The sequence below is a fragment of the Camelus dromedarius genome, chromosome 23 (genome assembly GCF_036321535.1).
Source record: "Camelus dromedarius isolate mCamDro1 chromosome 23, mCamDro1.pat, whole genome shotgun sequence".
Taxonomy (NCBI): Eukaryota; Metazoa; Chordata; class Mammalia; order Artiodactyla; family Camelidae; genus Camelus; species Camelus dromedarius.
This window is the reverse complement of record NC_087458.1, coordinates 26,105,255-26,129,052: the sequence shown is the minus strand read 5'-3', so window position 1 is coordinate 26,129,052 and position 23,798 is coordinate 26,105,255. Positions and strand designations below refer to the sequence as shown.

General features: G+C 51.5%; 1 protein-coding gene across 5 annotated transcripts in view; it reads right to left on the bottom strand.

The window, feature by feature from the left end:
- CACNA1E (calcium voltage-gated channel subunit alpha1 E) overlaps positions 1-23,798 on the bottom strand; it is a 439,633-nt gene that overhangs the window by 65,773 nt on the left and 350,062 nt on the right. For 3 of the 5 annotated variants that reach the window (XM_064478060.1, XM_064478056.1, XM_064478059.1), the window contains 13 exons: positions 20,747-20,862; positions 16,307-16,360; positions 15,602-15,691; positions 14,396-14,605; positions 13,525-13,637; positions 11,808-11,920; positions 11,316-11,447; positions 10,784-10,856; positions 9,363-9,480; positions 7,595-7,662; positions 6,026-6,123; positions 2,011-2,067; positions 188-838 (listed from right to left, as the gene is read on the bottom strand). In XM_064478060.1, the coding sequence (XP_064334130.1) occupies positions 188-838; positions 2,011-2,067; positions 6,026-6,123; positions 7,595-7,662; positions 9,363-9,480; positions 10,784-10,856; positions 11,316-11,447; positions 11,808-11,920; positions 13,525-13,637; positions 14,396-14,605; positions 15,602-15,691; positions 16,307-16,360; positions 20,747-20,862 (1,893 nt within the window). The remainder of the gene's footprint in view (positions 1-187; positions 839-2,010; positions 2,068-6,025; positions 6,124-7,594; positions 7,663-9,362; positions 9,481-10,783; positions 10,857-11,315; positions 11,448-11,807; positions 11,921-13,524; positions 13,638-14,395; positions 14,606-15,601; positions 15,692-16,306; positions 16,361-20,746; positions 20,863-23,798) is intronic. The other 2 variants (XM_064478057.1, XM_064478058.1) reach the window with 2 other exon arrangements.

The window sequence follows — 23,798 nt, the reverse complement described above, 5'->3', positions numbered from 1 at the left end:
TTACCCACTCCCAATGGGAGAACAGACCCTGGTTTTCAGGGGGACAGACCCCACTGCCATCACATCTACCCATACCCTGTCAAAGATGCGTCAGCATCATGCCCATTTTGCAAAAGGGAAAACTGAGGCTTAGAAAGGTTTATATTGAAGAATCCCTCACACCAGCGTGCTCCGGGGTCTAATTTACCTCCTTAGGTCCTGGGATCGCTCTTTGTGGATCATGGGCTCCTTGCCCCCATGGCCGCCCCTGGGCTCACAGTCCCTCTCCTCCTCGGCAGGCGCGTCTTCATCCAGACTCCGCTCCTGGCTGGCAGACCTGCTCCGGGAGGCGGAGGAGGGCTCCTTGCCCTCCGTCCTGACACGGCGGTGCCGGCTGCGCCGCTGGCTCTGCCTGTGCCTGGCCCGGTCCTCAAAGGTCACCACGGTCTCTCCACCACCAGCCTCCTGCTGGGTGGGGTCACAGTTCCCATGACAGGGCCTGGCCAGCCATGGTGGCTCCCGCTTGCCCAGGGACAGGGGGCTCCTCTGGCTGTCCAGGGCGCTCGACAGGCTCCCCCCGTCCCGCTTGAGGGACCCCCCACGGCTGACGCGCTCTTCCTCACATCGCTCCAGGCCCAGGCCCAGGGCCAGGCCCTCGATGGGCCGGGGTCTCCGGTACAGGCTGGGATGGGCATTGAGTGGGTTGAGGGGGCTCAGGGGGTTGAGGGGGTTGAGGGGGTTCATGGGCGGGGCCTCCTCCTTGTTGAGGGCCTCCTGGCTGGACATCTGCATGTGCCTCCTCAGCTGGCTGGTGCGCTGCTCCCACACCGACATGTGGTGCCGGCGCCTCCGCTCCCTCCTGCCAAAGGGGAGAGGGTGAGGGCACGTCACAAGCTGCCAGCCAAGGGCCAGGGAGGGCGGCCCCAGGGGCCCGGGCCAGCCTTCGGGGGCCGTGGGATGTGGCGGGGGAGGGACACACAGTGAAGGGAGCAAACGGGAGGGCCCGGGACCTGCAGACAGGAAGCACAGAAGGATGCGAGGGGCAGGGTGGGCCACGCATAAGTTGGACCGGAGACCCCCGGCCCATGGGGTTTCCACTGTCATCCCTGCTCTGCGGTAGCTGATGGCGTGGGGTCAGCCCAGGACTGAGTCCCAGTCCCCACGGCCTGCAGGGCAATGGTACACAGGCTTACCAGGTTTCCACTCCCCTGTTCCCCTCTGCTTTCAGGGCATCAATCCAGACCCACCCTGTGCCCACCAATGGCCCTGAGTTCAAGATCAGAGGCCTTTCTCCCTCCCACTCTCCCTCTTCTTTCCCTGGGAGAGCCAGGGCTGAGAAGTGCAACGGTCAGGCACTATCCAAGGGCGACTGGTGACAGTGGCGAGTGGGCCCACAGTACAGAAAGTCTCAGCATCACCCCCAGAAATCAGGGCGCAGTGGGTTTCTTCTACAGCCACTAATAAAAACCACAGGACTCTATGTCCAGGGACCACCAACGGCTCAGACTCCAAACCACCGTGGACCCAGCTCGGGGGCCTGCATGAGCATCATGGGGCAGCAGGAACACACCAGCATGACACGGAGAGGGGCCCACGGGGCGGGCTCACAGGAGTGGGGAGTGCGGGTATACGCCTACTCCCGCCCTTGCACGTGCCTGTGGGCGCACGCCCAGAGCCCGGGCGGGGGACACTCACATGTGCCCACCCACGTCCTCACTGAGGCCCACGCAGCCACAACAGCCACGGGCACTAACTACCCACGCCGACACATGCCCGCTCACAGGTCACACAGGAGAGCAAACTATGCACGGGGCACAGACCTTAGACGCACAGCGAGAAAGGCACATGGCGAATGGTGCAGAGGAGCAGATCCACAAACCATGTGCACAGAACGCACACACACACACACGCCACGGCACACACGGAAGTGCACGCCCCGTACCACTCTGTCCATGGGAAGGACAAAGAAGACACGGTGTCCCCGCACCCACACGTAACCACTCACAAACACGCAAACCGGTACACACATACAGGTGGCTGCTGCGTGGCTCCCACATCGACATGTGGTGTCTTCTCCTTCTGTCTCTTCTGGGGAAGAAAAACGGACAGGTTCAGTTCACCCCGACCTCTAGGACCCGCAAGCCCCACGGCCACCAGCCGACCTCCAGGGAGAGGGACAGAATCCCCTACGTGCCTGCTGCCCTCTGTAGATGCCCAACCTTCAGCTCTCCAAGGGAGTGAGCTTGGTTCCTTGCTGTGTGCAAACACATCGACCTAGTTTTCAAGCAAACATGCAGGGGTGCAAAGGGTCTATTGTTTTGCAGAGGGAACAGCTTCAGATGCTCAGTCACTGGGCCCCACCAGCACTCACACTTTCACCTAAATGTCCATCAGAGACCTAACTTGGAAACCCTGTAAACTTGGATGAAGAGGTTTTACGATATTCACAAGGTGTGAATCCCCAGCCCATCACTCCAATCTCACCCAACATGCAGGGAACGGAAGCTCTGCCATGCGCGCCATCGAGGCCACCAAATAACCCATGACCAAAGGCAGGGCCACCACTCCACGGGCTGCCATCCACATACTTCCGTGTGTGAGCGGTGCCCCCTGCATGTGTGCCATGGGGTGGCCCTGGCCTGAGGCCTTGACCGTCCCGCCTGTTCCGCTGGGCACAGCACAGTATTAACTCTCCTAGCCTTGCACGGGGAAAAATCCCTTCCACAGACACATGCATGCTGTGTCCTTGCAGGCCAGGTCGATGGAAGGTCAGAGTGGTAGGGTGGGGCATCACGCACAAAGGCAAACAGGAAAAATGAAGCTGTCAGCTCAGGTCAAAGCTCAGGCATTGGATGACATGTCTGGGACACCGATGGAGCGAGCCTGCCCCAGGTCCTGGGCTGATGGACCCAGTCTGGACCTATGGGCCCTGTCTGGACCTGCTGCTCTTTCCCCGATGAAATGCACCCCATGCATGGACAGCATGCAGGCAAACGAGCATGGCTCAACTGCCACGTCCACATCCACAGAGAAGCCAGATTCACTGTGGGCTCTGGGAGCAGAGGCTGCTGGTCTGAGCCTCACTCAGAATCATCTGTAAGTGGGGCAAAGCACTCCAGCACCCACAGAAGGGATGCAGACATCACTGTGGAGATGCCCGTGAGCTCCCCAACTGAATGCAGCCCTCTGCATTGTCAGCGCGATGTGCACGGGGCGGCCATGCCAAGAAGCAAGGGCAGCATAGAGAAAGCGAAGCACACGCTCTAGACGGGCAGCGGGCGCGCCCACCAGGAAAGGCACCTCCCACCGCCAATTTGCAAATTCTCAAACATCCAAATACCAGCCCTCCAGAAGCACACGTGGAGGAACGTAAGCACATGGAAGAACTCTTTCTTACTTGCTCACGTGTGTGCACACGCGCATACACACACACACAGGTCAGGTGAAAGAGAGAACCAACCTCTAATTTCCACACAAATCAGATATACACTTCAAACTCCTCTTCACTTGGCCACTCACACAGACAAAGATCCAGATTCACATCCCGTCAGAATCATTACCATATCTTCATTCCTGAAACCACACGGAGAGGCATCTCTCCGATTCACGTGTCTATGAGCTCACACACACTCTGCAAGAACCCTGTGGATCAGGAAAGGTGGTTGGTGCTCTTCCCATTTCAAAGACGGGGAAACAGGGATTCTGAGACGCTAAGTGGCTTTCATTCCAAGGTCACAGCATGTGAGTGTCAGAACGATGACCAGCACTCTGGCCTTTTGGTTTGTAACAACGTTCTTCCCATGTCTCTCCCTGGCCACCGTGTTCTCACTTAGTCACGCTGTCACCTGGAACTCAGGGGTCCCGCCTGCAGGCCAGGCGGTCCACACACACGCTGGCGTCATCCTGCCAGCAGCACCTGCCTTGCAGCACAGGGACAGCAAGCAAAGCCTGCGTCTCTGCTCATCCTGGGTGCTTACAGCACCTCTCCCGCCTCTCTGTGCCTGGATACACACTCAGTCCCCACGGCCCTGTGCCTACCAGCATTCCATTCATTCTTTCATCCCATAAATAGTGAGTTTCTACTCTGGGCCAAGCATCCTTCCCACCTCACATCTCCAAACCCACTCCTCCTCCTGCCTGCCTCATCTCAGTAAATAGAACCACCCACTCCTAAGTGACAGCCAGCCCTGCCCACCCACGTGTTTGGATACCTGTGTGTATGTATTTTTAGTCCAAACTCATGAGTGCAGGGGAAGTGGGGTAGAAACTACTCAAGGTCCAGAGAACATTCTAGAGAGGAAGGAGGTGTTTCTGCCTTTCTCCATCAATCTTTAATGCATTTGGGGGGGGGTGTTTTTCTCCCTCACAGAGGATGAGCCCAGGGGTCAAGCCATCAGTTGTAGAAAGTGAGAACAAGATGATGGCCAAGCTGGGGAGAGAGGCCCTGCACATAGCTCTAGAATGTCCCTACGAGGCGAGGCAGAGGATATTAATGAGCTCTGGGCAGAGAAGCGCTCCTCCCTGACCAGCTTCAAGTAATACACGACAGGGTCTGGTGCCAGGATACAGTTCCAGCTCCCAGGGGTCTCAGACCTTCCCCAGTGGTGCCCCAGGATCCCTCACACAGTCCTCACGCAGGCCCAGAAGCGACAACAGGAATTCTGAATTTCCGGAGTCACTTCTGAGCCTCTCCTCCGCCCCCTCCCTCCAGCCTCTCCTCTGACACCCCCTCCAGCACCAGCAGCCCGAGCGCTGCTAGTTCCACCAGCAACCACAGGTCCAGGCTGGATCCTTAAAGAGAGTCTATACCTGCTGTTCTACTTTATTACCATCTCCCTCTAATCCACTCCAGCTGGACTGTGTTCCCACGGGGCCACTCAAACTGCTCTCAGGAAGGTCACCAACAGCTTTTATTTTGCCAAACCCAATAGTCCCTTTTCTGGCCTCATCTTACGTGATCTTTCAACAGTCCTGAGCTCTGCCCTCCGCACAAAGCATTCCAGCCTCTCTTCCTCAGCCCCTTTCTCCTTCACCCCAACTCTCCCTGGTCAGCTCCCTGTGCTGATCCCTTAAATGTCACCCAAGTGCAAATGCCCCCCTCCCCCATCTTTATTTCTAACCCTAACTTCTAAGCTTCAGACCCACGTGATCCATTCGACATCTTCACTTGGATGTCTTGTAAGTATCTCAATTTTAACATGGCCCAAACAAGACTGGACTTCCACCTGTCTCTAGGCTATCAGTACATTTCACCATCATCTACCCAGTTGCTTAGGCCTCAAACCTGAAAACCTGGGAGAAACATTTGTTTCTTTTTTTGTTCGTCTGTCTCCATCACATTTACTCCATTAGATCACCCTACTGGCTCTCCCTCCAAAATACAGACTTCTTACCCCCTCCATTGCCCCACGGTCGAAACCACCATCAACTCTCACCTACTCCAAGAGCCAATCTCTGTCTCCCCGCCTCCAGTCTGGGTCCCTACAATCCATGCTCCACAGAGCAGAGTGACCTTTTGAAAGTGTAAAGCATATCATATCTGTCCCTCCGCTCTAGGCCCTCCTATGGTTGCAATTAGAATAAAAGCTAAAACCTTTCAGCTGGGCTGTCAGGATCTCCCTGGCCTCGTCTCCTTCTCGTCCTCCTTGCTCCCTTCACACCCGCCACACTGTGCCTTGCTAGGGAGCACTCTGCCTTCATGTCACATGTCTGTCTTCTGCACATTTAGGTCTCTGCTTAAATATCACCTCTTCAGAGAAGCCCTCCCAGATCGCCTGGAGGTTCTTCACCCAGTTCTTCTCATTCCTCTGCCTTCCTACCCTATCTATTTGATAGCAATGATCACCATCTAAAACGATTTCTGTTTATCATCCATCTTGCTCACTGAAATGGGAGTTCTGTGGAAGAAGAGACCCTGTCTTGCTCACTGACGTATTCATGGGGCATCTCCTGGAGCGGGCGCCCTCCGAGAGTAAGGCTTTTCGGAGCTGAGTGATTGGCTGTTAGCACAGGAGCCCAGGGATCTGTGGGGGGACAGCCGACTCACTCGATGGAAGGCATGTTGGGCGCAGACATCGGGCTGACCTCCTTGGCCTTCTGCAGCGCGTGCTTCTGGTTGAAGGCCTCCTCTTCTTCCTGTTCATCCTAGACACAAAGCAGAGGTGGCTATGCCTGGGATCTGGGAAGGAGTAGCCCCGGGGGCTCTCCCTGGAAGGTGTTCTAGAGACCAAGCAAAGTAAGGAAAGCCAGGAAGAGGTGAAACAAGGCAGTGTGAGCTGAGGTTGGCTTAGAGACCTCAGGGGGCCAGAGCCCGGGCCCCTCAAGACAGCTGCCTCCTCCACCCTGCCCCTCGGGCTGCTCCGCAATTCCTCTGGAGAGCCGTGGAGCCCACCCTAAGCCCCACCCTCAGTGGAGCTGGCCACGGCTGCAGAGCTCAGAGGCCAGAGCCCACACCTCCTAGACATCCCACAGGGTCTGCAAGTGATGGAGCAGGGACCTTCTAGGTAGGGCCCCTGAAGCAAAGTGCTGGGGTCATGCCTCCATCACGCCCTCTTCCCCGCACAGCTAAGCAACCCCACTCTGGGTGCTCAGGCAGAGGGACCTCATCCCCTCACCCATCACCCATATTCTTGCTTATAAATGTCCCTCTGTGTGCTAACACCAAGGAAAGCTCATTCAAGGAAAATAACCAAAACACATATACCTTCACAGCTTGCTCTGGTTTTCACATGATCATTTTATACTTGATCCTTGCCACACTCCTCTGAGGTCTGCAAGGCAGACCTCTCATTCTTATTTTACAGGTGAAGGAAGCAATGCTGATGGAGATGAGGGGCCTGGCCCCAGCTAAAGGAGCCAGCACTGGTGGGTGTGTGGCTCACACCCAGCTTTCCAGCTCCTAGAGCTGGTACATTTCCCTACTGTGCTATGCAGATAAGAGGACCCCCGAGGATGTCAGGAAGAGCGGGCAACACATCAGAGAATACGCGAGAAAGGCTTGGAGACATCACCGGGATGCTGTGGGCTCAATCCGAAACCGAATTTGCATAGTGTGGGGAGAAGTTTTCACTCATCTCCTAGGCTGTCCCACTGCCACCAGAATTCCCTCCACCACTTAAGAAATGACTCAGAGAAAAGAAAGGAACAGTTCTTTGAGAAATGGAGTGTCTGGCTTCACTGAAACTTCCCCAGGATGATCACGGCCACTGGAGTAGTCTAGGACCAGTGATGCCCCTGTCCCCTCTCACACCCAGACCCAGGAGGGTGAAGGCACACAACTGAGGTCACACAGCCCGAGGTCACAAGAGCAGAGGTCGGATTTAAGTCCAGGAGTCTGGTGTTCTCTGTATTTTCCAGGTCATCATCCTGCAAAGGACATCTCTGGGGGTCTGCAGCAATTAAGTGCCTATCTTCTATATCCCATGAGACACCCAGGCTGGTCTGAGGCTCACCAGAGTGAACCGGGTTTCCTTCCTGGTCGTGTCCACAAGCACAGAGAAGGGGCCTTCCTGGCAGGCCTAAGGCAGGCAATGCAGAATTCGGGAGGCAGTCCCAATGCCTAGCAGGCATTCAAAGGCATTAGAGAATCACTGGATCCCCTGAGAACACTGCTTACCTTGGTCAGTTCCTGGGCATTGGCCAGATTGTCCACAGCGATGGCCAAGAACACATTCAGCAGCGTGTCTGGGGTGATGAGTTAAGGATGGGCAAGTAAGAAAACCAAAAGCCTTCAGCAAGGCTGAGAGGGCATCTCCGTGTCTTTCCTGCCTGGGATGCTTGCAGGAACAGAAGCCACCCCAAAGGGTTAATTAAGCAGGGACTGTGGGAGGAGGAAGAGAGATGTTATGTAATTCTGTTTGAAGGAGAATATATCTTCTCTCCTTCCATATATTTTTACAAGAAACATACGAATCGAACCACTCAGGGGGCCAAGATGGAGCAAGGAGACTTTCACACAGCGACGGCCTCTAATCCCAGCAATACAGAGAACCACTGAACGATGAGACGGATAAGGAGCCTAACGTAGGAGTTCGTCTTTCCTCTCTGGGAGGCTGGAGTTGAAGCCCACCTGGACCAATCATGCAATTCTGTCCTTAAAGATGAAGCAAAATTAGATTCCACAGCTTTATCACTAATGAGATGCTAACATCTTTCACTCTTTTCCAGGGAGGCTTCCATATTTTATTTAACAAACTGTCTCAGGGCACACAAGATCATTTCTATGTCAAGCTCTAACCTCCAAAGTCCCAATTTTCCAATGATCTTTGAGGCCCATGTGTTGTGGAACACAGAACTGGTTCTAGCCCAAAAGTCCAGGTCTGACTACCATCAGAGTAACAGGAAAATCAAGATGCCACTGTGACAAACTGGACTTCCATTTCTGTGACTCACTGCTTAGCTTGCTTTTTATGGGTTTCTCGTGTTTATAGTCCACTCTGGCCCCTAGATGTTTTTAAGGCAGAAAAGTTAAAGGAACACCTCTTCTCTATCCCCTTTCACTCTACCAACCCTAATTCAAGGCAAATCCCACTCCCCTCAAACATCCAATGGCCACATAGAAGTTTGTGGTTTGTAAGGTACATTCAAGCAAATTATCTCATTTACTATTCACCACCAACAGAGGACACAGATAAAATTCCCTTCTTTCAGGTGTGAAAACTAGAGGCTCAGAGAGATTAAGTGACTTTCCCAAGGCCACACAGCTGGTAAGCAAGGTTGCTGGGATTAAAACCCAAGTCTTCCTGGTCTAGAATTTGTGATCAGCCACGGGTTTTGGAATTAAATACACTTGGTTTCCAGTCTCCCTTTACAATTTAGTAACTGTTTGACTTTGATCAAGTTATTTCCTCTAAGTCTTATAAGGTCAGGATTAGATGAAATGGTGCCTATGAAACATTTAGCACAGGGTCTCACGAATAGCACAAATCCACCAAGTGCTAGCTGTGCGCAGTAACAGCGTTAATCATAATACTAATATTTTTGAGATCTTACTGCACTGAAGGCTCTGCTTTATATTAACATGTAATTAACTCATTATTCTTATAATCTGGTCACTATTTCAGCCTACAGTGATCTCTTCCTCTCGTATTTCCCCAGCTCACAGTCTATCTAACCATTTAACGTAAGAGCCTCGTATGTCTTTATTGGTGCACACTGATAATTTGGATGACACACCCTTGTTTATATTCATCTTCTGTACCAGGCTAGTGCACAGGTTCCTTAAGATCAAGGCCCTTGTTTCTCTTAGCACACCAGCAGTGTCCACCCCAGTGCCGCCCCCACCTCTCCCATCACCCACATCACCACCACCGCCACCAGCATCTCCTCTTCCTCACAGGGTGGTCCAGGCAGGCCGTGCAAGAGAAGCATTTTAAGAAGGATACAGTTTCCGAACAAGGTGAGCACAATGAAGTAGATAGCGGACCACATGCCTGAGCTGACCCCGCCCTGGGAGCGGATTCCGTTGTACATGACCTCGTTCCAGTCCTCCCCCGTCAGGATCTACACAGCAAACAACAGGCAAGTTAGAGACCTGGGCTGGATGAGAAAATGGGCTCCACGTAAAGGGGAAAATCCTGGGCCTGGGTCTTTTTCCATCTACCCCCTTGCTTGACCATCCTGCCAGGGAGGAAAAAAAAGTCACTCCTGTAAATAATCCTAAACATCCTTCTGATACTGAAAAATTTTAGGCATTGAAAATGGAGGTAGAACATTGAAAGGAAAGGTTCTATTCTTCAAAATATAGAGAACCCCCCCATTCCAAACCCCAGCTTGGCCAAGCCTGTGGAAGTCACACAGAGTGGGCGGACTGCTCACTGCCTGACCACCTCCAGGAGCTGCCAAGATACAGCTCCTGAGACAGCAGCATTACTGGAAAATGCTTTGTGGGCTCCAGTTCTGGAAACCTGGGTTCTGGTTCAGCCTCAGTATCTGGCTAAGTAACGTTTTCCTTTACCTCTTAGACATTATCGATTTTGAGTTCTCCCCCATGATTTAAAAAAATTTTGGAGGGGGGTGTGGTGGTATGTGAAAAAGATACTTTATTAAAAGGACATGTGGGTTCGAAGATACTTCTAATTTCCTAAAATCATAAATGCGATGTCACTGGATGTCTCTGACTTAGTACCTCTTGCAAACTCACAAGTGTAGGGAGAAGGCCAATGAGGTCATCACGAGAGAGCTCTTTTATTATTGGTAAGAACAGAGCTACAAAAGTCCTAGCAACTAGTGTGGTGATGACTTCTCAGTAAGCAAGAGCACGCAGCTGCCTGAGAGGAGCCTGGAGAGGAAAGGCAGGTTCTCTTCACACACCATTGTCTTGTAGTGTGTGCACCGAGGGACTCCACGGAACTTTTTTTTAAAATTGAAGTATAGCTGATTTACAATGTTGTGTTAGTTTCAGGTGTACAGTAAAGTGATTCAATTATACGTATACATATATATACTCTTTTTCAGATTCTTTTTCATTATAGATTATTACAAGATAGTAAGTATAGTTCCCTGGCTACATAGTAGGACCTTGTTTATCTATTTTATACATAGTAGTGTGTATATGCTAATCCCAAACTCCTAATTTATCCCCTCCCCCATCCCTTTCCCCTTTGGTAACCATAGTTTGTTTTCTACATCTGTGAGTCTATTTCTGGTTTGTAAATAAGTTCATTTGTATCATTGTTTGTTAGATTCCACATACAAGTGATACCATATGACATTTGTCTTTGTCTGACTTAACCTCACTCAATATGATCATCTCTATTTGCAGTGATGTGGATGGACCACATAGCACTTTTTAACAGCCTCATACCTGGAATACAGTCATGATGGCTGCAGGGAAGGTGTCAAAGTTTGCTGAAGGAGTCCCGTCATTAAAGTTGAACCTGAAAAAGGAAATTCCAAGAGAGGAATGAAAGGAAAATCTCACACACCAAGTTTCCCCTTTCCCAAGATAATGCCATTTTCACCACTACTTTTCCCATCTCCACCTCCCCTCCTTCCCTACACTCCCCACCATTCCAGTAACTTATGAAGATGGTATTAGTGACTTCTACTGGGGGACTGAGCGCTTGAAGGGGGTGGATAATGGGATGCTGCCTGGGCGGATCCTGAGTCACAAGGTCCCATGCTGTACCCTTCAGGGACAGCTCTAAAGGAAGGGTCCTCACAACAAGAGCCCTGTACAGAGATGTTTGTTCCACACATACACTCAGTGGTTAACTGGAGCCATGGACACGAACAAACAAGATGGTAACATGGTGATTAAATTAGTGACCCTGGTGCTCATAGGCTGAAGACTAGGTTTTGAGGCTCTGTTGGATGGAAAGCTCGTTGGCACTTACCGGCCTCCAAACAGCTGCATTCCTAGGAGAGCAAAGACGACGATGAAGAGGAAGAGGAGAAAGAGCAAACTGATAATGGACTTCATGGAACTCATCAAGGAGACCACCAAATTCCGCAGGGATGCCCAGTACCTGCAGAAACCCAGACAGCATTATGGCGGGGAACAGTGAATGTCAAGTTACCCCCAAGCCCAGCTGGGCATCTGCCTGGTGGTCTATGAGATAAGCTACATTTGTATACTTGTAGAAAGGACAGATGCCAGCAATAATGTGGCTCCCCTTGGGAATGTGGCATGGGATTCTGGCATCGTGGGCATTTTTCTGCTTTAATCTTTGGAGAAGGAGGAGAAGCTGAAGAACAGAGTGGGGTGGTGGGGTAGGGAAGGGGGTCACATGGTAAGGGGGAGGGAGATGGGAGGAAATAATAATAAAGCAGAGAGAAGCTTCCACTCTCCAAGGTGGTTGGGAAGAGCTCAGATTCTGGTCACTTACTTGGTTATTTTAAATATTCTCAGAAGCCGAAGAGCTCGCAAGACACTGATTCCAAAAGATGTACCAGGTCTGAAGATTGCCCAGACCACTTCAAAGATGCTGCCCACTGTGACCTAGAGAGCCAAACCCAGCCACGGTGAGAAGAGGGGGAGGGGGAGAGACGCAATCTGGTATTCCTCAATCAACAGTTCTCACTGGGCTGTTCTGAAATGAAAACTCTCGCCTCCCCATCCAGCCCACCTCCAGCAGGACCACCTACGTGTGAAGGCTGCCAAACGAAAACGAGACTCTACCACCTCTCTCCCCACTGCTCTCCACTCCCCTTGCTAAATTTCCTCCTTCACACTGTCGGTTGCTTTACTGACTGCTGCTCTGTCCTTCGTGAACGCTGCAACAGTCATTCACCACTTCTGCACAGATTGACAGCCATACTGTTCTTAGATGAACAAACAGGCAGAAGAGTGGTCCTCAAACAAGAAAAACAAATGGAAATTAACACAGGTTGCGCTCAAATATAAAAGTCTCAGAGAAGGTCCACATTCATTGTCCTAGAATTCACTGCTAACAAGAATATTTCAGTCACCTGTACACGAAATAACTTTCAGACACTCACATCCCACATACTCCAATGTGAGGGTACCACTTGGGGGTATGGAATCTGATTGCTATAGGGAGTAGCAATGGCAAATTCACCAGTCTGTTTTTTTGTTTTAATTATATGTTTACTGAAGGTCTGTTATATCCTACACACTGCCCTAGGAGAAACAACAAAAATTTATCCTCCCAGCGATGCTGAAAAGTATGCATGTAAGGCAACTGAGGTTAAAATGGTCTTTCACTCACTGTTATGCCTGAAAATTGCCTGTACCCAGGAGCATATGTTCCAAGTTAAAATGCAGATTGGCAAGTGCCCAAAATCGTTAGCACCTAACTGAAGAGCTGGCAGAAAAAGAAGTGGGTTTGGCAGAAAGAGAAGTGGTTCAGGAACCCAAAGTTTTGCAACCTAGTTCTGCTGCTCACTGGCTGTGTGGACTTGCACACGGTGTCCCTGGTTTACTCGTGTGTCAACAGGTAGCCAAACTCCCACCACTTAACACAGGGGCCAGGACTCCTGAGAGAACGGAGGACAAAAATGTGTGCGAAAACACCTGGAAGACTGTCAGTAATGCCCGCCTGTACACATCCATGCCACTGAGGACGTGGACACTGGATGAAGCGGTCTGTGTGGGGACTTGCTAGTATAAATGCGTGTGTGCGTACGTGTGTGAATGCTTGTTTAAGGGGACAGCTAGAAATTTTCCCAATTTTCAACTAAACTAAAAAAATGAACATACAGGTTTCTCATTTTTTACTGAACCACCTTCTAGAATCAAGGCTTTTGTCCTTCTCTCCCAGGCTTCCCCCAAGATAATTAAGTGGTTCAAAACTCGGGCTGTGGGTAGCTTTGTAAACCTTACTGAGCTACACTGAAGTGTATACTCTATGGTTAATGCGTTCTACTGCGGTAAAAAGATTAAAAATAAAAGAGCATTGAGAAAACCCAAACAAACCCTAGTATGGCAAGGAGTCACTCCTTCCTGAACTCCCTTTCGCTAATCCTATGCATTTATTTTTTTATAAGTTCTGATGTCAGGGTTCCATGCTGAGCCATGGTGCGAGCTGCTTATTTCAAACCACAGCAGATCCACACGACGCAGAAGGATGGGAGGCCACTTACCCCAAAATCAAAGCAGTTGAATGAAGAGTGAAAGTAAAGGCGAGGCCCCATGCCGTACATCTTCAGGGACATCTCCAAGAGGAAGAGTCCCAGAAACAAAAATTCTGCATAGTCTGAAAGCATTAAAAGCAGAACCAATTGTTCCATGGACGGCCCAGGCTCCAGTCCTCCCCAGCCTAATGCCCCACCTATGGAGGAGCCCTTGATGGCAGCAGGACCTGCCCATGCAGGACGCTCGATGACCACGCCAGGTGGGTGCCAGGCAAAACCTACTGATGTCTGAACAGGCTCTGACCCAGAATGAGTCCCAGGCACACTCCATTCTTTGCCCTCTTTTGACAGGTGGGTTTGTCACTGTCCCCTGAATGGTAGCTGGCTCTCAGGAGAGACAGAAAGGGCTTCCCCGTGGCTTTGACGGAAGAACTGGATTCACCCCACATACCAGCCGTGTCCGCCTCCGGGCCCTCACTCACACCCAGTGGCGGCCTTACCCAGTGGACTGTAAGTTTCCTCTCCGGTCTATTGAAGGTATTCACTTCCCTGAGGACTTTCTCCCTAGGACTCTGGTGACCAAGATTCCCTACACCACTGAGACACTAAATGAAGGCCTTAGATGACCCAAGGTGTAATGCTATCTTATTGACTCATCAGTAAAGATTTGTTTATGAGTCCATAATGAATGACAGCTGGGGCTGGTCACGTGATAACCCCCACCCCTTGATGACAGCTCTGGGCTCCTTCCCACCGCGGTGGAGGGGCAGAGCTCCGGGCAGGCAGAACCACCGCCGGGCCCACACGCTGCCTCGCTCTCCTTACACTCCCACCCCAATCAAGCTACCACCGTGAGAGCCAACAGTCACCACTCACTTACAGAGGAGGTGGGTGAGCCACTGGGGCTGGTTGTGATGGACGATGGCCACGCAGGCGGTGTTGAGAGCCACAAGGCTCAGCACGATCCAGTAAAACACCTGGGATTTAACCATGTGGCGAATAGAGATTCGCAGAAGCCTCTCCTTGTGCCGGAAATAGGAGGCCCCGTCCACCTTTGCACTTTTGATGCTGGCCCGGGCCAAAGGTGTGCCTGTGGAGGGGAGCAGGAAGGAGGAAGAATGAGGCTGCAAAACAGATCACCCTGCAATGGCAACGGGGCATTCAAAGGACTAGCGGGAGCAGCTTCAATCCCAGGGCTTGGGGACTGCCACATTGCAGGCCCGAGGAATCCCCAAGTTATTGGCTAAGAGTTTCCACAGCACAGCCGAGATTGCCCGCTTTTCCTCCGGGCACTCTCAGTCCTAGGAAACAGAACGACTACCCGGGCAGGACACCAGGCATACAGCCACTATCCTGAATCCTAATAGGATCCTGGTTATGTTTGGAACAGACTGGGCTTCTCTCTGGCCTTTCTTTTTAAATATACTTCAGGCACCGGAAATATTCTGCCGCATTTGTGATTTTTTTTTTTTCACCACCGGCAGCCTAAAGCAGCAATCAGCTCTCTACGCCTCTTCTGCTGTCATGGATGAAGTCAGACCCTTCCCTTTCTTCTGAGTAGGGAAAATCTGCCATCAGCCAGAATCTCTGTGAGAACCTGGGACTGAACACTAGTCACGTGAAAGGGCTGTCAGTGGGAATTCGTTTTAACGTCACGTGGAAGCAGGTGATGGAAGCAGGGAGGTGCTACTGTGATTAAGCAAATGATTGCCGGCTCTCAAATGGGGGTCACTTAGAAGCAACAGGTTCTCAGGATCCTTTGAACAACATCCCAAAGTGTGTCCTCATGATCACATTCAGGAGAGACCAAATGTATATAAAACAGGATACATCTGCCACACTTGAAGAACCTGCATTGGATTCTTGGCCCTGAACCCCATGTTTCACAAAAACAGTATCCCCTGGTCTGTTTTTTCCTGTAAGTCATTGTCAACCACATTACATCCCAATGCCTTTTCCTAATGACATCCCAAAGCTCTGGATTTTTTGGATTCTCTTCCTCTCTGTGGTGTCTCCCAAGAGACAGGATATTCCCTTTCGTGGGCGACTCAGAGCAGGAGGAGAAGACCTGACTGCCTCCACTCACCCACGGAGGAGATGTCGACACAGTGCTCATCGCTGGAGTCTCGTGTCATGGCCTCCGTCCGGCTCCTTTTGATGGTTGCCCTTCGAAGCACTACACCAGGGAGGGGGGAGGCCAGAGAGAGGGAGTAAGGACAATTGGACCATTTTGGTCAAAACTGAGGACTGTGGGCAAGAGGCCCCTGTGACACAGGCGACTGCGTGGGTGAGAGAAGTCGCAAATGTCTACAGCACCCTGGCTCCCGTGGTCAGTAGCACCCCTGACACACAGGGCGCCCGCGCCTTGCTAGAGCTGACCCACGTGCGGCAGGCACGCAGGCACTCCATCTCTACTGGCCCTGGCTCTGCGTAGACAATGTCACTTCCTGGGAACAAAAGTGGTCCCAGGATGATCCCCACCAACTGCCAGAGAAGATCCCTTTCTACGCCACTGGTCTTAGGATGGCCTTTTCATTGCACATCATCCGTCACACGCCCTGGAACAAAGCAACTCTTGGATTTCATTTGCATCACTTTAAAAAAGCATTTAAATCCACGACTCAATTCCCTTCACTGTTAAAGCATGAGGGGTTTTATGACAGAGAGACTTGCGTTGCAAATCCCAGAGCGCCCCTCTTTTCTTTCTTCCTCTTCTTCTGATCAAGAGAGCTTGCCGCCGCATCGGAGGGGGCAAGTGCAGAAGGAAAAAGGCCTCGGAGCCCTTCCTTACCTTCTAAGGCTGATGTTCCGGCATTTTTATTTTCTTCAGCAAGCATGACTTCCTCTATATGAAAATAAATGGTTTAGTAAATTATTGGTAAATGAGAAATCATTCTGCAAAATAAAAAAAGCCCTCAGGAATGGCTCTGGCTTCAGGGCCATGGCGAGAGAGCAAAGAGTTCAGAGCTAGTTTCGGGCATCAGCATCAGAAAGACATGAGGGTCATGGAGGGAGTTCCTGAGACAAATCCAAACAGCAAAAAGTTCTTTAGCTCAGGGGTGTTGGAGGGGGACTGGCAAAATTCATCTGTGTCTGATACACTGTTCAGGGGGTTAGTCCTGAGAGGAAGAGCTACTCTTTTAACTGAAATCCCCTAAATTGATAGGAATAAAAAAATCTCCACGTCTGCTTTTTCTTTTTTCCAGCTTCCCTAAACCTTTTCCAGCAGTAGGAGTTTCCTGAGTTTCTTGTCTGCAGCTCCTAGGTCATAACATCCACCCTCCTCATTCAGGAGGTGAGACCATGTTTTGGGTTCTAGCCTATTTCTTTAAGGGAAGGGCAGAGGAAGATGCTAACAGCCCCCCACAAAGAGAGAAGCAGGCCTCATGGGCTTGCTTCCTGTCCCCCAACCACTTCCGTCCTGCCTCGCTGAGCAGAATTTGAATTTGTGAATTTGTCCTTGTGATATAAAGAAAAAAAGCAATAATTGATTTTGGTCCACCTTCCTGGCACAGAGCTCCTAAAACCCTCAGAATTTATTGTCTTTTGTACGCTAATGAGAAGGACTAGATAGTGTAAGGCTGGGGGCTGGTCATCCCCCCCCAAACTACCACATGATTAGAAGTCTCATCCCCTTCTCAGATCCCAGGAGGGGAGAGGGACTTGAGATAGATCAATTACCAACGACCAATGATTTCGTCTGTGTAATGAAATCTCCATGAAAACCCTCCATGAAGGGATCCAGGGAGCTTCTGAGTTGGTGAGCACGTCCCAGTGCTGGGAGGCTGATGCACATGGAGGGGCCTCAGAGGCTCTGTGCCCCCTCCAACCCCCATTCCCATGCTTTACCCTGTGTATCTCTTCCATTTGTATCTGACTTGTATCTGTCATAATAAACCGGTGACAGTTTTTCCTGAGTTCTGCAAGTCATTCTGAGAATGACCAGTCCTGGAACCCCCTGAATTTGTAAGTGTAGGTCACCCGGGGACCCCACCGTGGCTGGCGTGTGAAGGAGAGGCAGGCTTGTGGCACTGAGCCTTTAAGCTGGGAGGTCTGCCCTCACTTTGGGTGGTGTTTAGTTTCAGAACTGAATTGAATTATTGGACACCCCGCTGGTGTCGGAGAGTGGAAGGACGGGGTGGCATGGGAACAGTGTATCCGGGTGTTGGTGTTTGGGAAGCAACCCCTCCGTCCCTTGGCCTCCCCGGGAGCGGCCCTGCACTCCACAGAGGTGTCATCACTGCAGGAGACTAGTTTTTGCTAAGACTTGTTAGAATACGTCTTACTAACATCCTTCCAAACTTACCAACAAAATAGCCCTTCTGTCCCACGTCTGGTGAGATTCTGAGCCCCCTCCTGGAAGGGGTGTGGGTGAGTTTTGCTCCCCACCCCGTCTCAGCCGTAGGCGAGTGAGCTGGCGGTCTCAGCCATCATCCCCTAAGATCCCAGCTGCGGGGGAAAAGCTCGCAGCCGGCCCTACTAAGCAGCGGTTTAACTTAAGCACTTGTAGCAAGTAAAAGGACAAACATAAGAGGGTAAAATCATCACCATAATTCCACCTGCCTATAAGGCTGAGAGTATATAATGTATTTTGCAGGGAGGGGAACATTCTGAGGCTCGGAGGGGACCATGTGGGATGGCCTTCATACCAAGTCATAACGTTCAGCTCTCTTTTGTAAGCACAGCCTTCTGGCAAAACTAAGCTACCAGGTTACGTGTTACTGGTGGAATGCTGCTCTACGCGGACACGGAGGGTTTCAAAGTCGTTGACAGCACCCGCTGTTTGGAGAGCATCCTTTTACAGTCAGGTTCTTGTTAAACTACCTCACAGCTGCCAGAATGACCGCAGCCGGAGGGTCTTTTTCACTCTGTGCAGGGTCTGGGCTTCAAGGTGAGCAGATCGGAGGACCCCCAAGGCGGAGGGAGGGTGTGCGGTGCTGCTGAGTACCTCTGGGACGCGCTCGTGGGCTCTGGATGTGCTGAAACCGCCTCCCCCTCCCCCAATGCCTTTTGCCAAGTTCGCTTTCGAACTTGAGAGCATCTTTCCAGGGAAATATAACCCATATGTCTCTGATTCACTCATGCTCCGTTTGTAAAGGGAAGGGCCAGGAAGCACAATTTGACGTCGCAATGCGTCTTTTTTCTTAGAAGGATAAGAGAGCTGGCTTTGCCAACTGGAAGAAAGTAGAGCCTTGGAATCCTGCGTGTATTTGAGAAGCAGAGCCACCCAGGGCAGCATCCTGTACTGCCTGACCCTGACGTAAGGGCGGGGAGGGTTCTCTGGGCTCAGCCACCAGCCCGCTCCTTGAGGTGGGCTGTCAGATGGCTCTGCTGCCCAGGACGCCAAGGACAGTTGGGAACTTCACGCTGCCTGCCCGGCCTGGAGGCAAATCTGCTGAGTCACCTTCCTGGGAGGAGGCAGGGGACGTCCACGTTCACCTCCACACAAGAGCCTCAGAGCAGCAAGGGTCAAATTCAAGTGCGGTCCCCACTCCCATGGCTCTTGCTTCTAGAAGCAGCAAAGAAATGCAGACAGTCCCAAATGAGGGCTTGTTTCTATCTGCCTTTTATCTGGCTTTGACACGCACTTTCCATCACACGCTCCCTCACCTGATAGACAATCAAAAGTTGACTCAGGAGCACAGAGAGCCTTTTTGTGTGTTGTGTGGTTGGAATCAGAATCACAGCGTCATTCCTAAGCTTAGAGAAGAATAAGGTTCAAGCCACTAAGTATCAAATCATATTCCAGATTTTCCCTGCGAGACCTCTTTGTGCTCCTTCTACCAGGAATAGAGAAAAGATGCTGACTGTCATGTGCATTTTTTTTATTAAAAAAAATTTACTCTTTGCTCAGGGAGAAAATGAAGATATACAGCACTAATGCAATGTAATCTTTAAAATAATAAGGAAATCAAATGCATCCTTTACACTGACAGATATGGGTGGTCAATGCCCCTCCTAGGCAGCAGAGCCACAGTCAGACTTGAATCTGGTGGTTCTGTGGGTTCATGACAGCTTGATAGATCTGGACCAATCCTCGGGGCTGGTCAAGAAGTATTCCTGAGGTCGAGCCACAGAGCAAGGGGCCGATGACAACTCAGGGAATAGGGAAAACCAGTTGTCACCAGCGTCTACTGGTGCAGTGGGCTCACTGTCAGTCTCCCTGCATCTGCCCTGTCTTCCTGCTGCCTGTTCTTAATGCAGCCACCAAGTGCTCCTCCAAAATCTTCAGCAGAACACATCTTATCTCTGCTCAAGACCCTCCAGTGGCTCCTGCCTTACTTACAGGAAAGCGCCAAACATGACGACAGCCCGTCAAGGTCAGACCGCCAAGGTTAGGCCTGACCTGCTGCCTGCTCCTGCCCTGGCTGCACTCATCCTGCCTCCTGCCGCCCCCCCACCCCCACCCCCGCTCACACCCCTGCTGCTCCTGGAGCCCTCCTGGCCCGCTCCCGCTCTCCCTGGGCACTGGGGTCTCCTTCCCCCAGATCTCCCTGCAGCTCACCCCCATGTCCTTTAAGTCTCTCCTCAAATACGGCTATCCTGACCCTCTACTTAAAACTGCAACTTCCCCTAACCCCCGGCCCCACCTTGATCTGTTTTCATTGTACTTATCACCTTATCACACGTGATTTATTATTTCGTTCATGGCTGCCTCCCCCAGCTACAGGATAATGAGCTCCGCATGAGTCCCAGGCACCTAGAACAGGACCTAGCACAAAGGAAGACCTCAACAGATACTTGCAAGGGGGGAGGGCATAGCTCATTGGTAGAGCACGTGCTCAGCATGCACGAGGTCCTGGGTTCAATCTCCACCACCTCCATTCAAAAAATAAATAAAAATCTAATAACTACACCCAAAATTAAAAATAAGTAATAAATAACTATTTGCAGACTGAACGGACTGCGAGTGTTAGTAGTAACGGCAGCCGTGTAAAAGGGCGTCACCCCAAGCTCGGCCCTAGCGCGGGGCCACGGCACCTTTCACTCAGTCTGCCTTGCTAAAATGCCTGCTTCGCGAAAGGGGTTCTGTAGAAGAACAGGGGCAGACTCCAGAGGGAGGAAACAGGACCAGCAGGGGACTCGGGAAGTGAACGAGTCATCGAGAGCTTCTTTCTGCTCTGGTCGAGGCTGCCCCTTGGAATGGAAGCGCTGGGAGTGAGAAGCAGGGAGGAGGGGGTGGTCCCTGATGTCTGTGCCCCCAGCCCATCACCAGCCGCTCGGGTCTTACCGGCTTTGTCTATCCAGGCGCGGTACCCATTCAGCTCGCGCTCAATCTGTTGCTGGCGCCGCAGTTTCATGAAAGCTCTCCGGTTCTCCACTCTCTCTCTCTCTTTGGCAAATTCCCTGCGGACAGGGCAGAGAAGATGCACCAGGTTTGGGCAGTGCCATGACTACAAGGAAGGGTGAAGCAAGTAGGAGTGAGAGAGTGGCTGAGCCAGCACTGTGTTCACCCCGTCTCCCCCTGCCTTTGCCCCAGGCTGCAACTACGATCTCCTTGAAGTGCTGCACAGATACTCACTTTGTTCAGCCACGTGCAGGAAGCCTTCCCGGACTAGTGTCACTCCACTCAGCACTAACTCCCTCCGTTTGCTCTATTTTGAAAGGTACTTTCATAGTCACCTGACCAGCTCGGTTCCAAAATGCTACGTGAGGTCCCTCCAGCTACAACAGAAGTCCTTAACCCTCTGAGGGGCCCAGCTACCGTTTATGCTTTTAATAACAACAGAGACTAACGTATGTTGACCGATGATGAAGTGCCAGCCCTATAGGAAGCCGTTCATACCCATCAGCTCACTTCATCCTCACAGTCACCCTGTGAAGCAAGCACTATTAAAATTCCTACTGACAAACGGGAAACCAAGGCTTAGAGGAGGCAGGTCGCTTGCTAGGATCTGAACTCCCGCGGTGCCTGCTCTGCGGTCCTGTACCCTGTGGTGTCCAGTCCGGGCTGCCCCCCAAGACCAATGACAACAATGCCCTGAAGGGCTGAAACGCTGTTTGAAGATGGCCGCTTGAGGTTAAATAAGAAAGGAAAGGACATGGGAAGGGCAAGGGGCTCCAGGAGCAAGACAATGGGATGATGGGGTGGGGCGGGCTGGAGGGGATCAGGAGACAGAGGGGAAAAAGCCGGCATGAGGGTCAGGGATCAGACAGAGTTCGCTAATGGGCAGAGGGGATCAGAGCCACTCTGTGGCACAAGACAATGAAAGAAAAAAGAAAAGGAACCTAAAACCCCATGAGAGAAAGAGAGAGAAGAGGTATGAGGGTTCCCTGGCAAAGATGATGATCAAACTCAGTGAATGAGAAATGGGGATCAAGAAACATTCGTTTGCTAATAGGCCCCTCTAGACACCACCTGCACGCCATTGCCCTTCTTACCCCCCGCACGCACCCAGCTAGAGCACCCCTTGCTAGTGCAGAGCCCCCAGCCATGGCTCACGCACCTCCTGCTGCCCAAGAAGCTGTTTGCTTATTCCAGGTGCTCCCGTCATTAAAGGCTAAAGACAAGAGAGTCCAGCACCCGCTGGGGGTCCTGCCAGCTACTCCCCAGGTCCAGGGAGGAGGAAACGAGTCAGTCCCCTTCCAGTGCAGGGGAGAGAGAGGTGTCAGTCTGCCACATCATGGGAGACACCGGTTTGTGCCTCATCTGGCCCCTCCTTCCAAGAGAGAGACGGACTCCTGGGGCACAGATACCTGACAGTGGTCACAATCGGGCTAAGTGTGTGGGGACAGGTACAGTGGAAGGAGAGATGAAGAGTCAGCCAGGAGCAGTGAGAGCCAGGGTAATAGAGTTTAAGCCCTGAGGCACCTCCTTTTCTCACCTGCTCTTCTGGATTTCAGCAATTAGGAAGTAACAAGGAGCCCACTTGGCTCATGGCGACACCACCTACCAAAGTTCTTACCGTTGGTTCTTTGTCTTCTTTCCATCCTCCCTGTCCGACTAGCACCACTGTTCTGTTGGCTCTGTCTCTGCAAGAGCACTTGGACCCACCCTCCCTCTTCACCCGTGCTGCCTTGGTCCGGCCTCATCCTTTCTGCCTGGACTACCGCCAGAGCACCCTCCTGGTCTCTCCACCACCTGTCTCTCCTCCCTTCATTTCATCCATTCCACAGCTATCAGAGTTACCTTTTTAAAATATGCACTGAATCTGACCACTTCCAAACCTAAAATAACCACCATAGTGAGTGACCTCTGTGGACCATTTTCTAATTGCCAAGCACCCTCACACATTTTGAGCATTTAATTTTTACCACCACTCTGAGAAGAAGGTTAGAACAGGTATTTTCAACCTCAATTTCAAAGTTAAACAACTTGCTTCAGTAAGAGACGGAGGCAGGTTTGGAACTCAGGCCTGTCTGCTCTAAAGGCCCCAGTTCCCCATGCCCGACCTACGCACCCAGCCCGGTGGCAGATTTATATGCCGCTTTCATTATCTTTTCATCTTTCCACTACATTCGAGGGGAATCCAGGAGGGTTCAGCAAGAGGCAATATTTTGAGCAAGACCTTGAAAAAGGACAATTTTAGGCAAGCTCCAAGCAGTAGGGTGAGCAGCAGGACCAACATTTCCATTTTCCAGCTCAAAAAACTGAATCTAAAGGGCATTCTGCGGTCTTTTGAGAGGACAAGTGTCCCATGACACAGAGCCACTAAGAGGAGCCATGACCCTCAGATCTCCATTCCATCTTCTATTCTATGCCCCCCTCCTCCAGGAGCTGGTAAACATGTCACATGGCCTTCAACGTCCTTCACGGTTGGATCCGAAACTTTCCGTCAAACCTCACCTCCCATCATTTCCATCTACCCGCTGCCTCACCACGGCCGGGCTGCAGCCCCAGCACACGTCCCACAACGCCTGAAAAAGCAGCGCGGCCTCTCAGGGCTTGGCTCCCACTGCTTCTCTGCCCAGAATCCCTTCTTATCTGCCTGTGTCTGTTAGAATCCTTCTTCAAGGCCAGGCTGAAATGTCACCTCTAATGTTTAGCTTTCTCTTCCCCTTCCTCGTCTCCAGTCTTCTGACCTCATTCTACCTTCCCTCTCTCTCTTGCCAGCGCCTCTGACAGCCAGACCTCTACAGTGGCGAGTTGTACATGTGAGTGTCTGTCCCCCTGTGCGAGCTTTCGGTGAAAACATTCTGTGCCTTCTTCAACTTCTCATCCTCCAGGACTAGACTAGGCCTGGCACACAGTATTTGTTCAATGGGGTTTCTTCCCCCCAAATTAAAAACAACCGGACTGACTTGACGACCACACTAATAGCTCTGCGCAAAGGCTTACATGA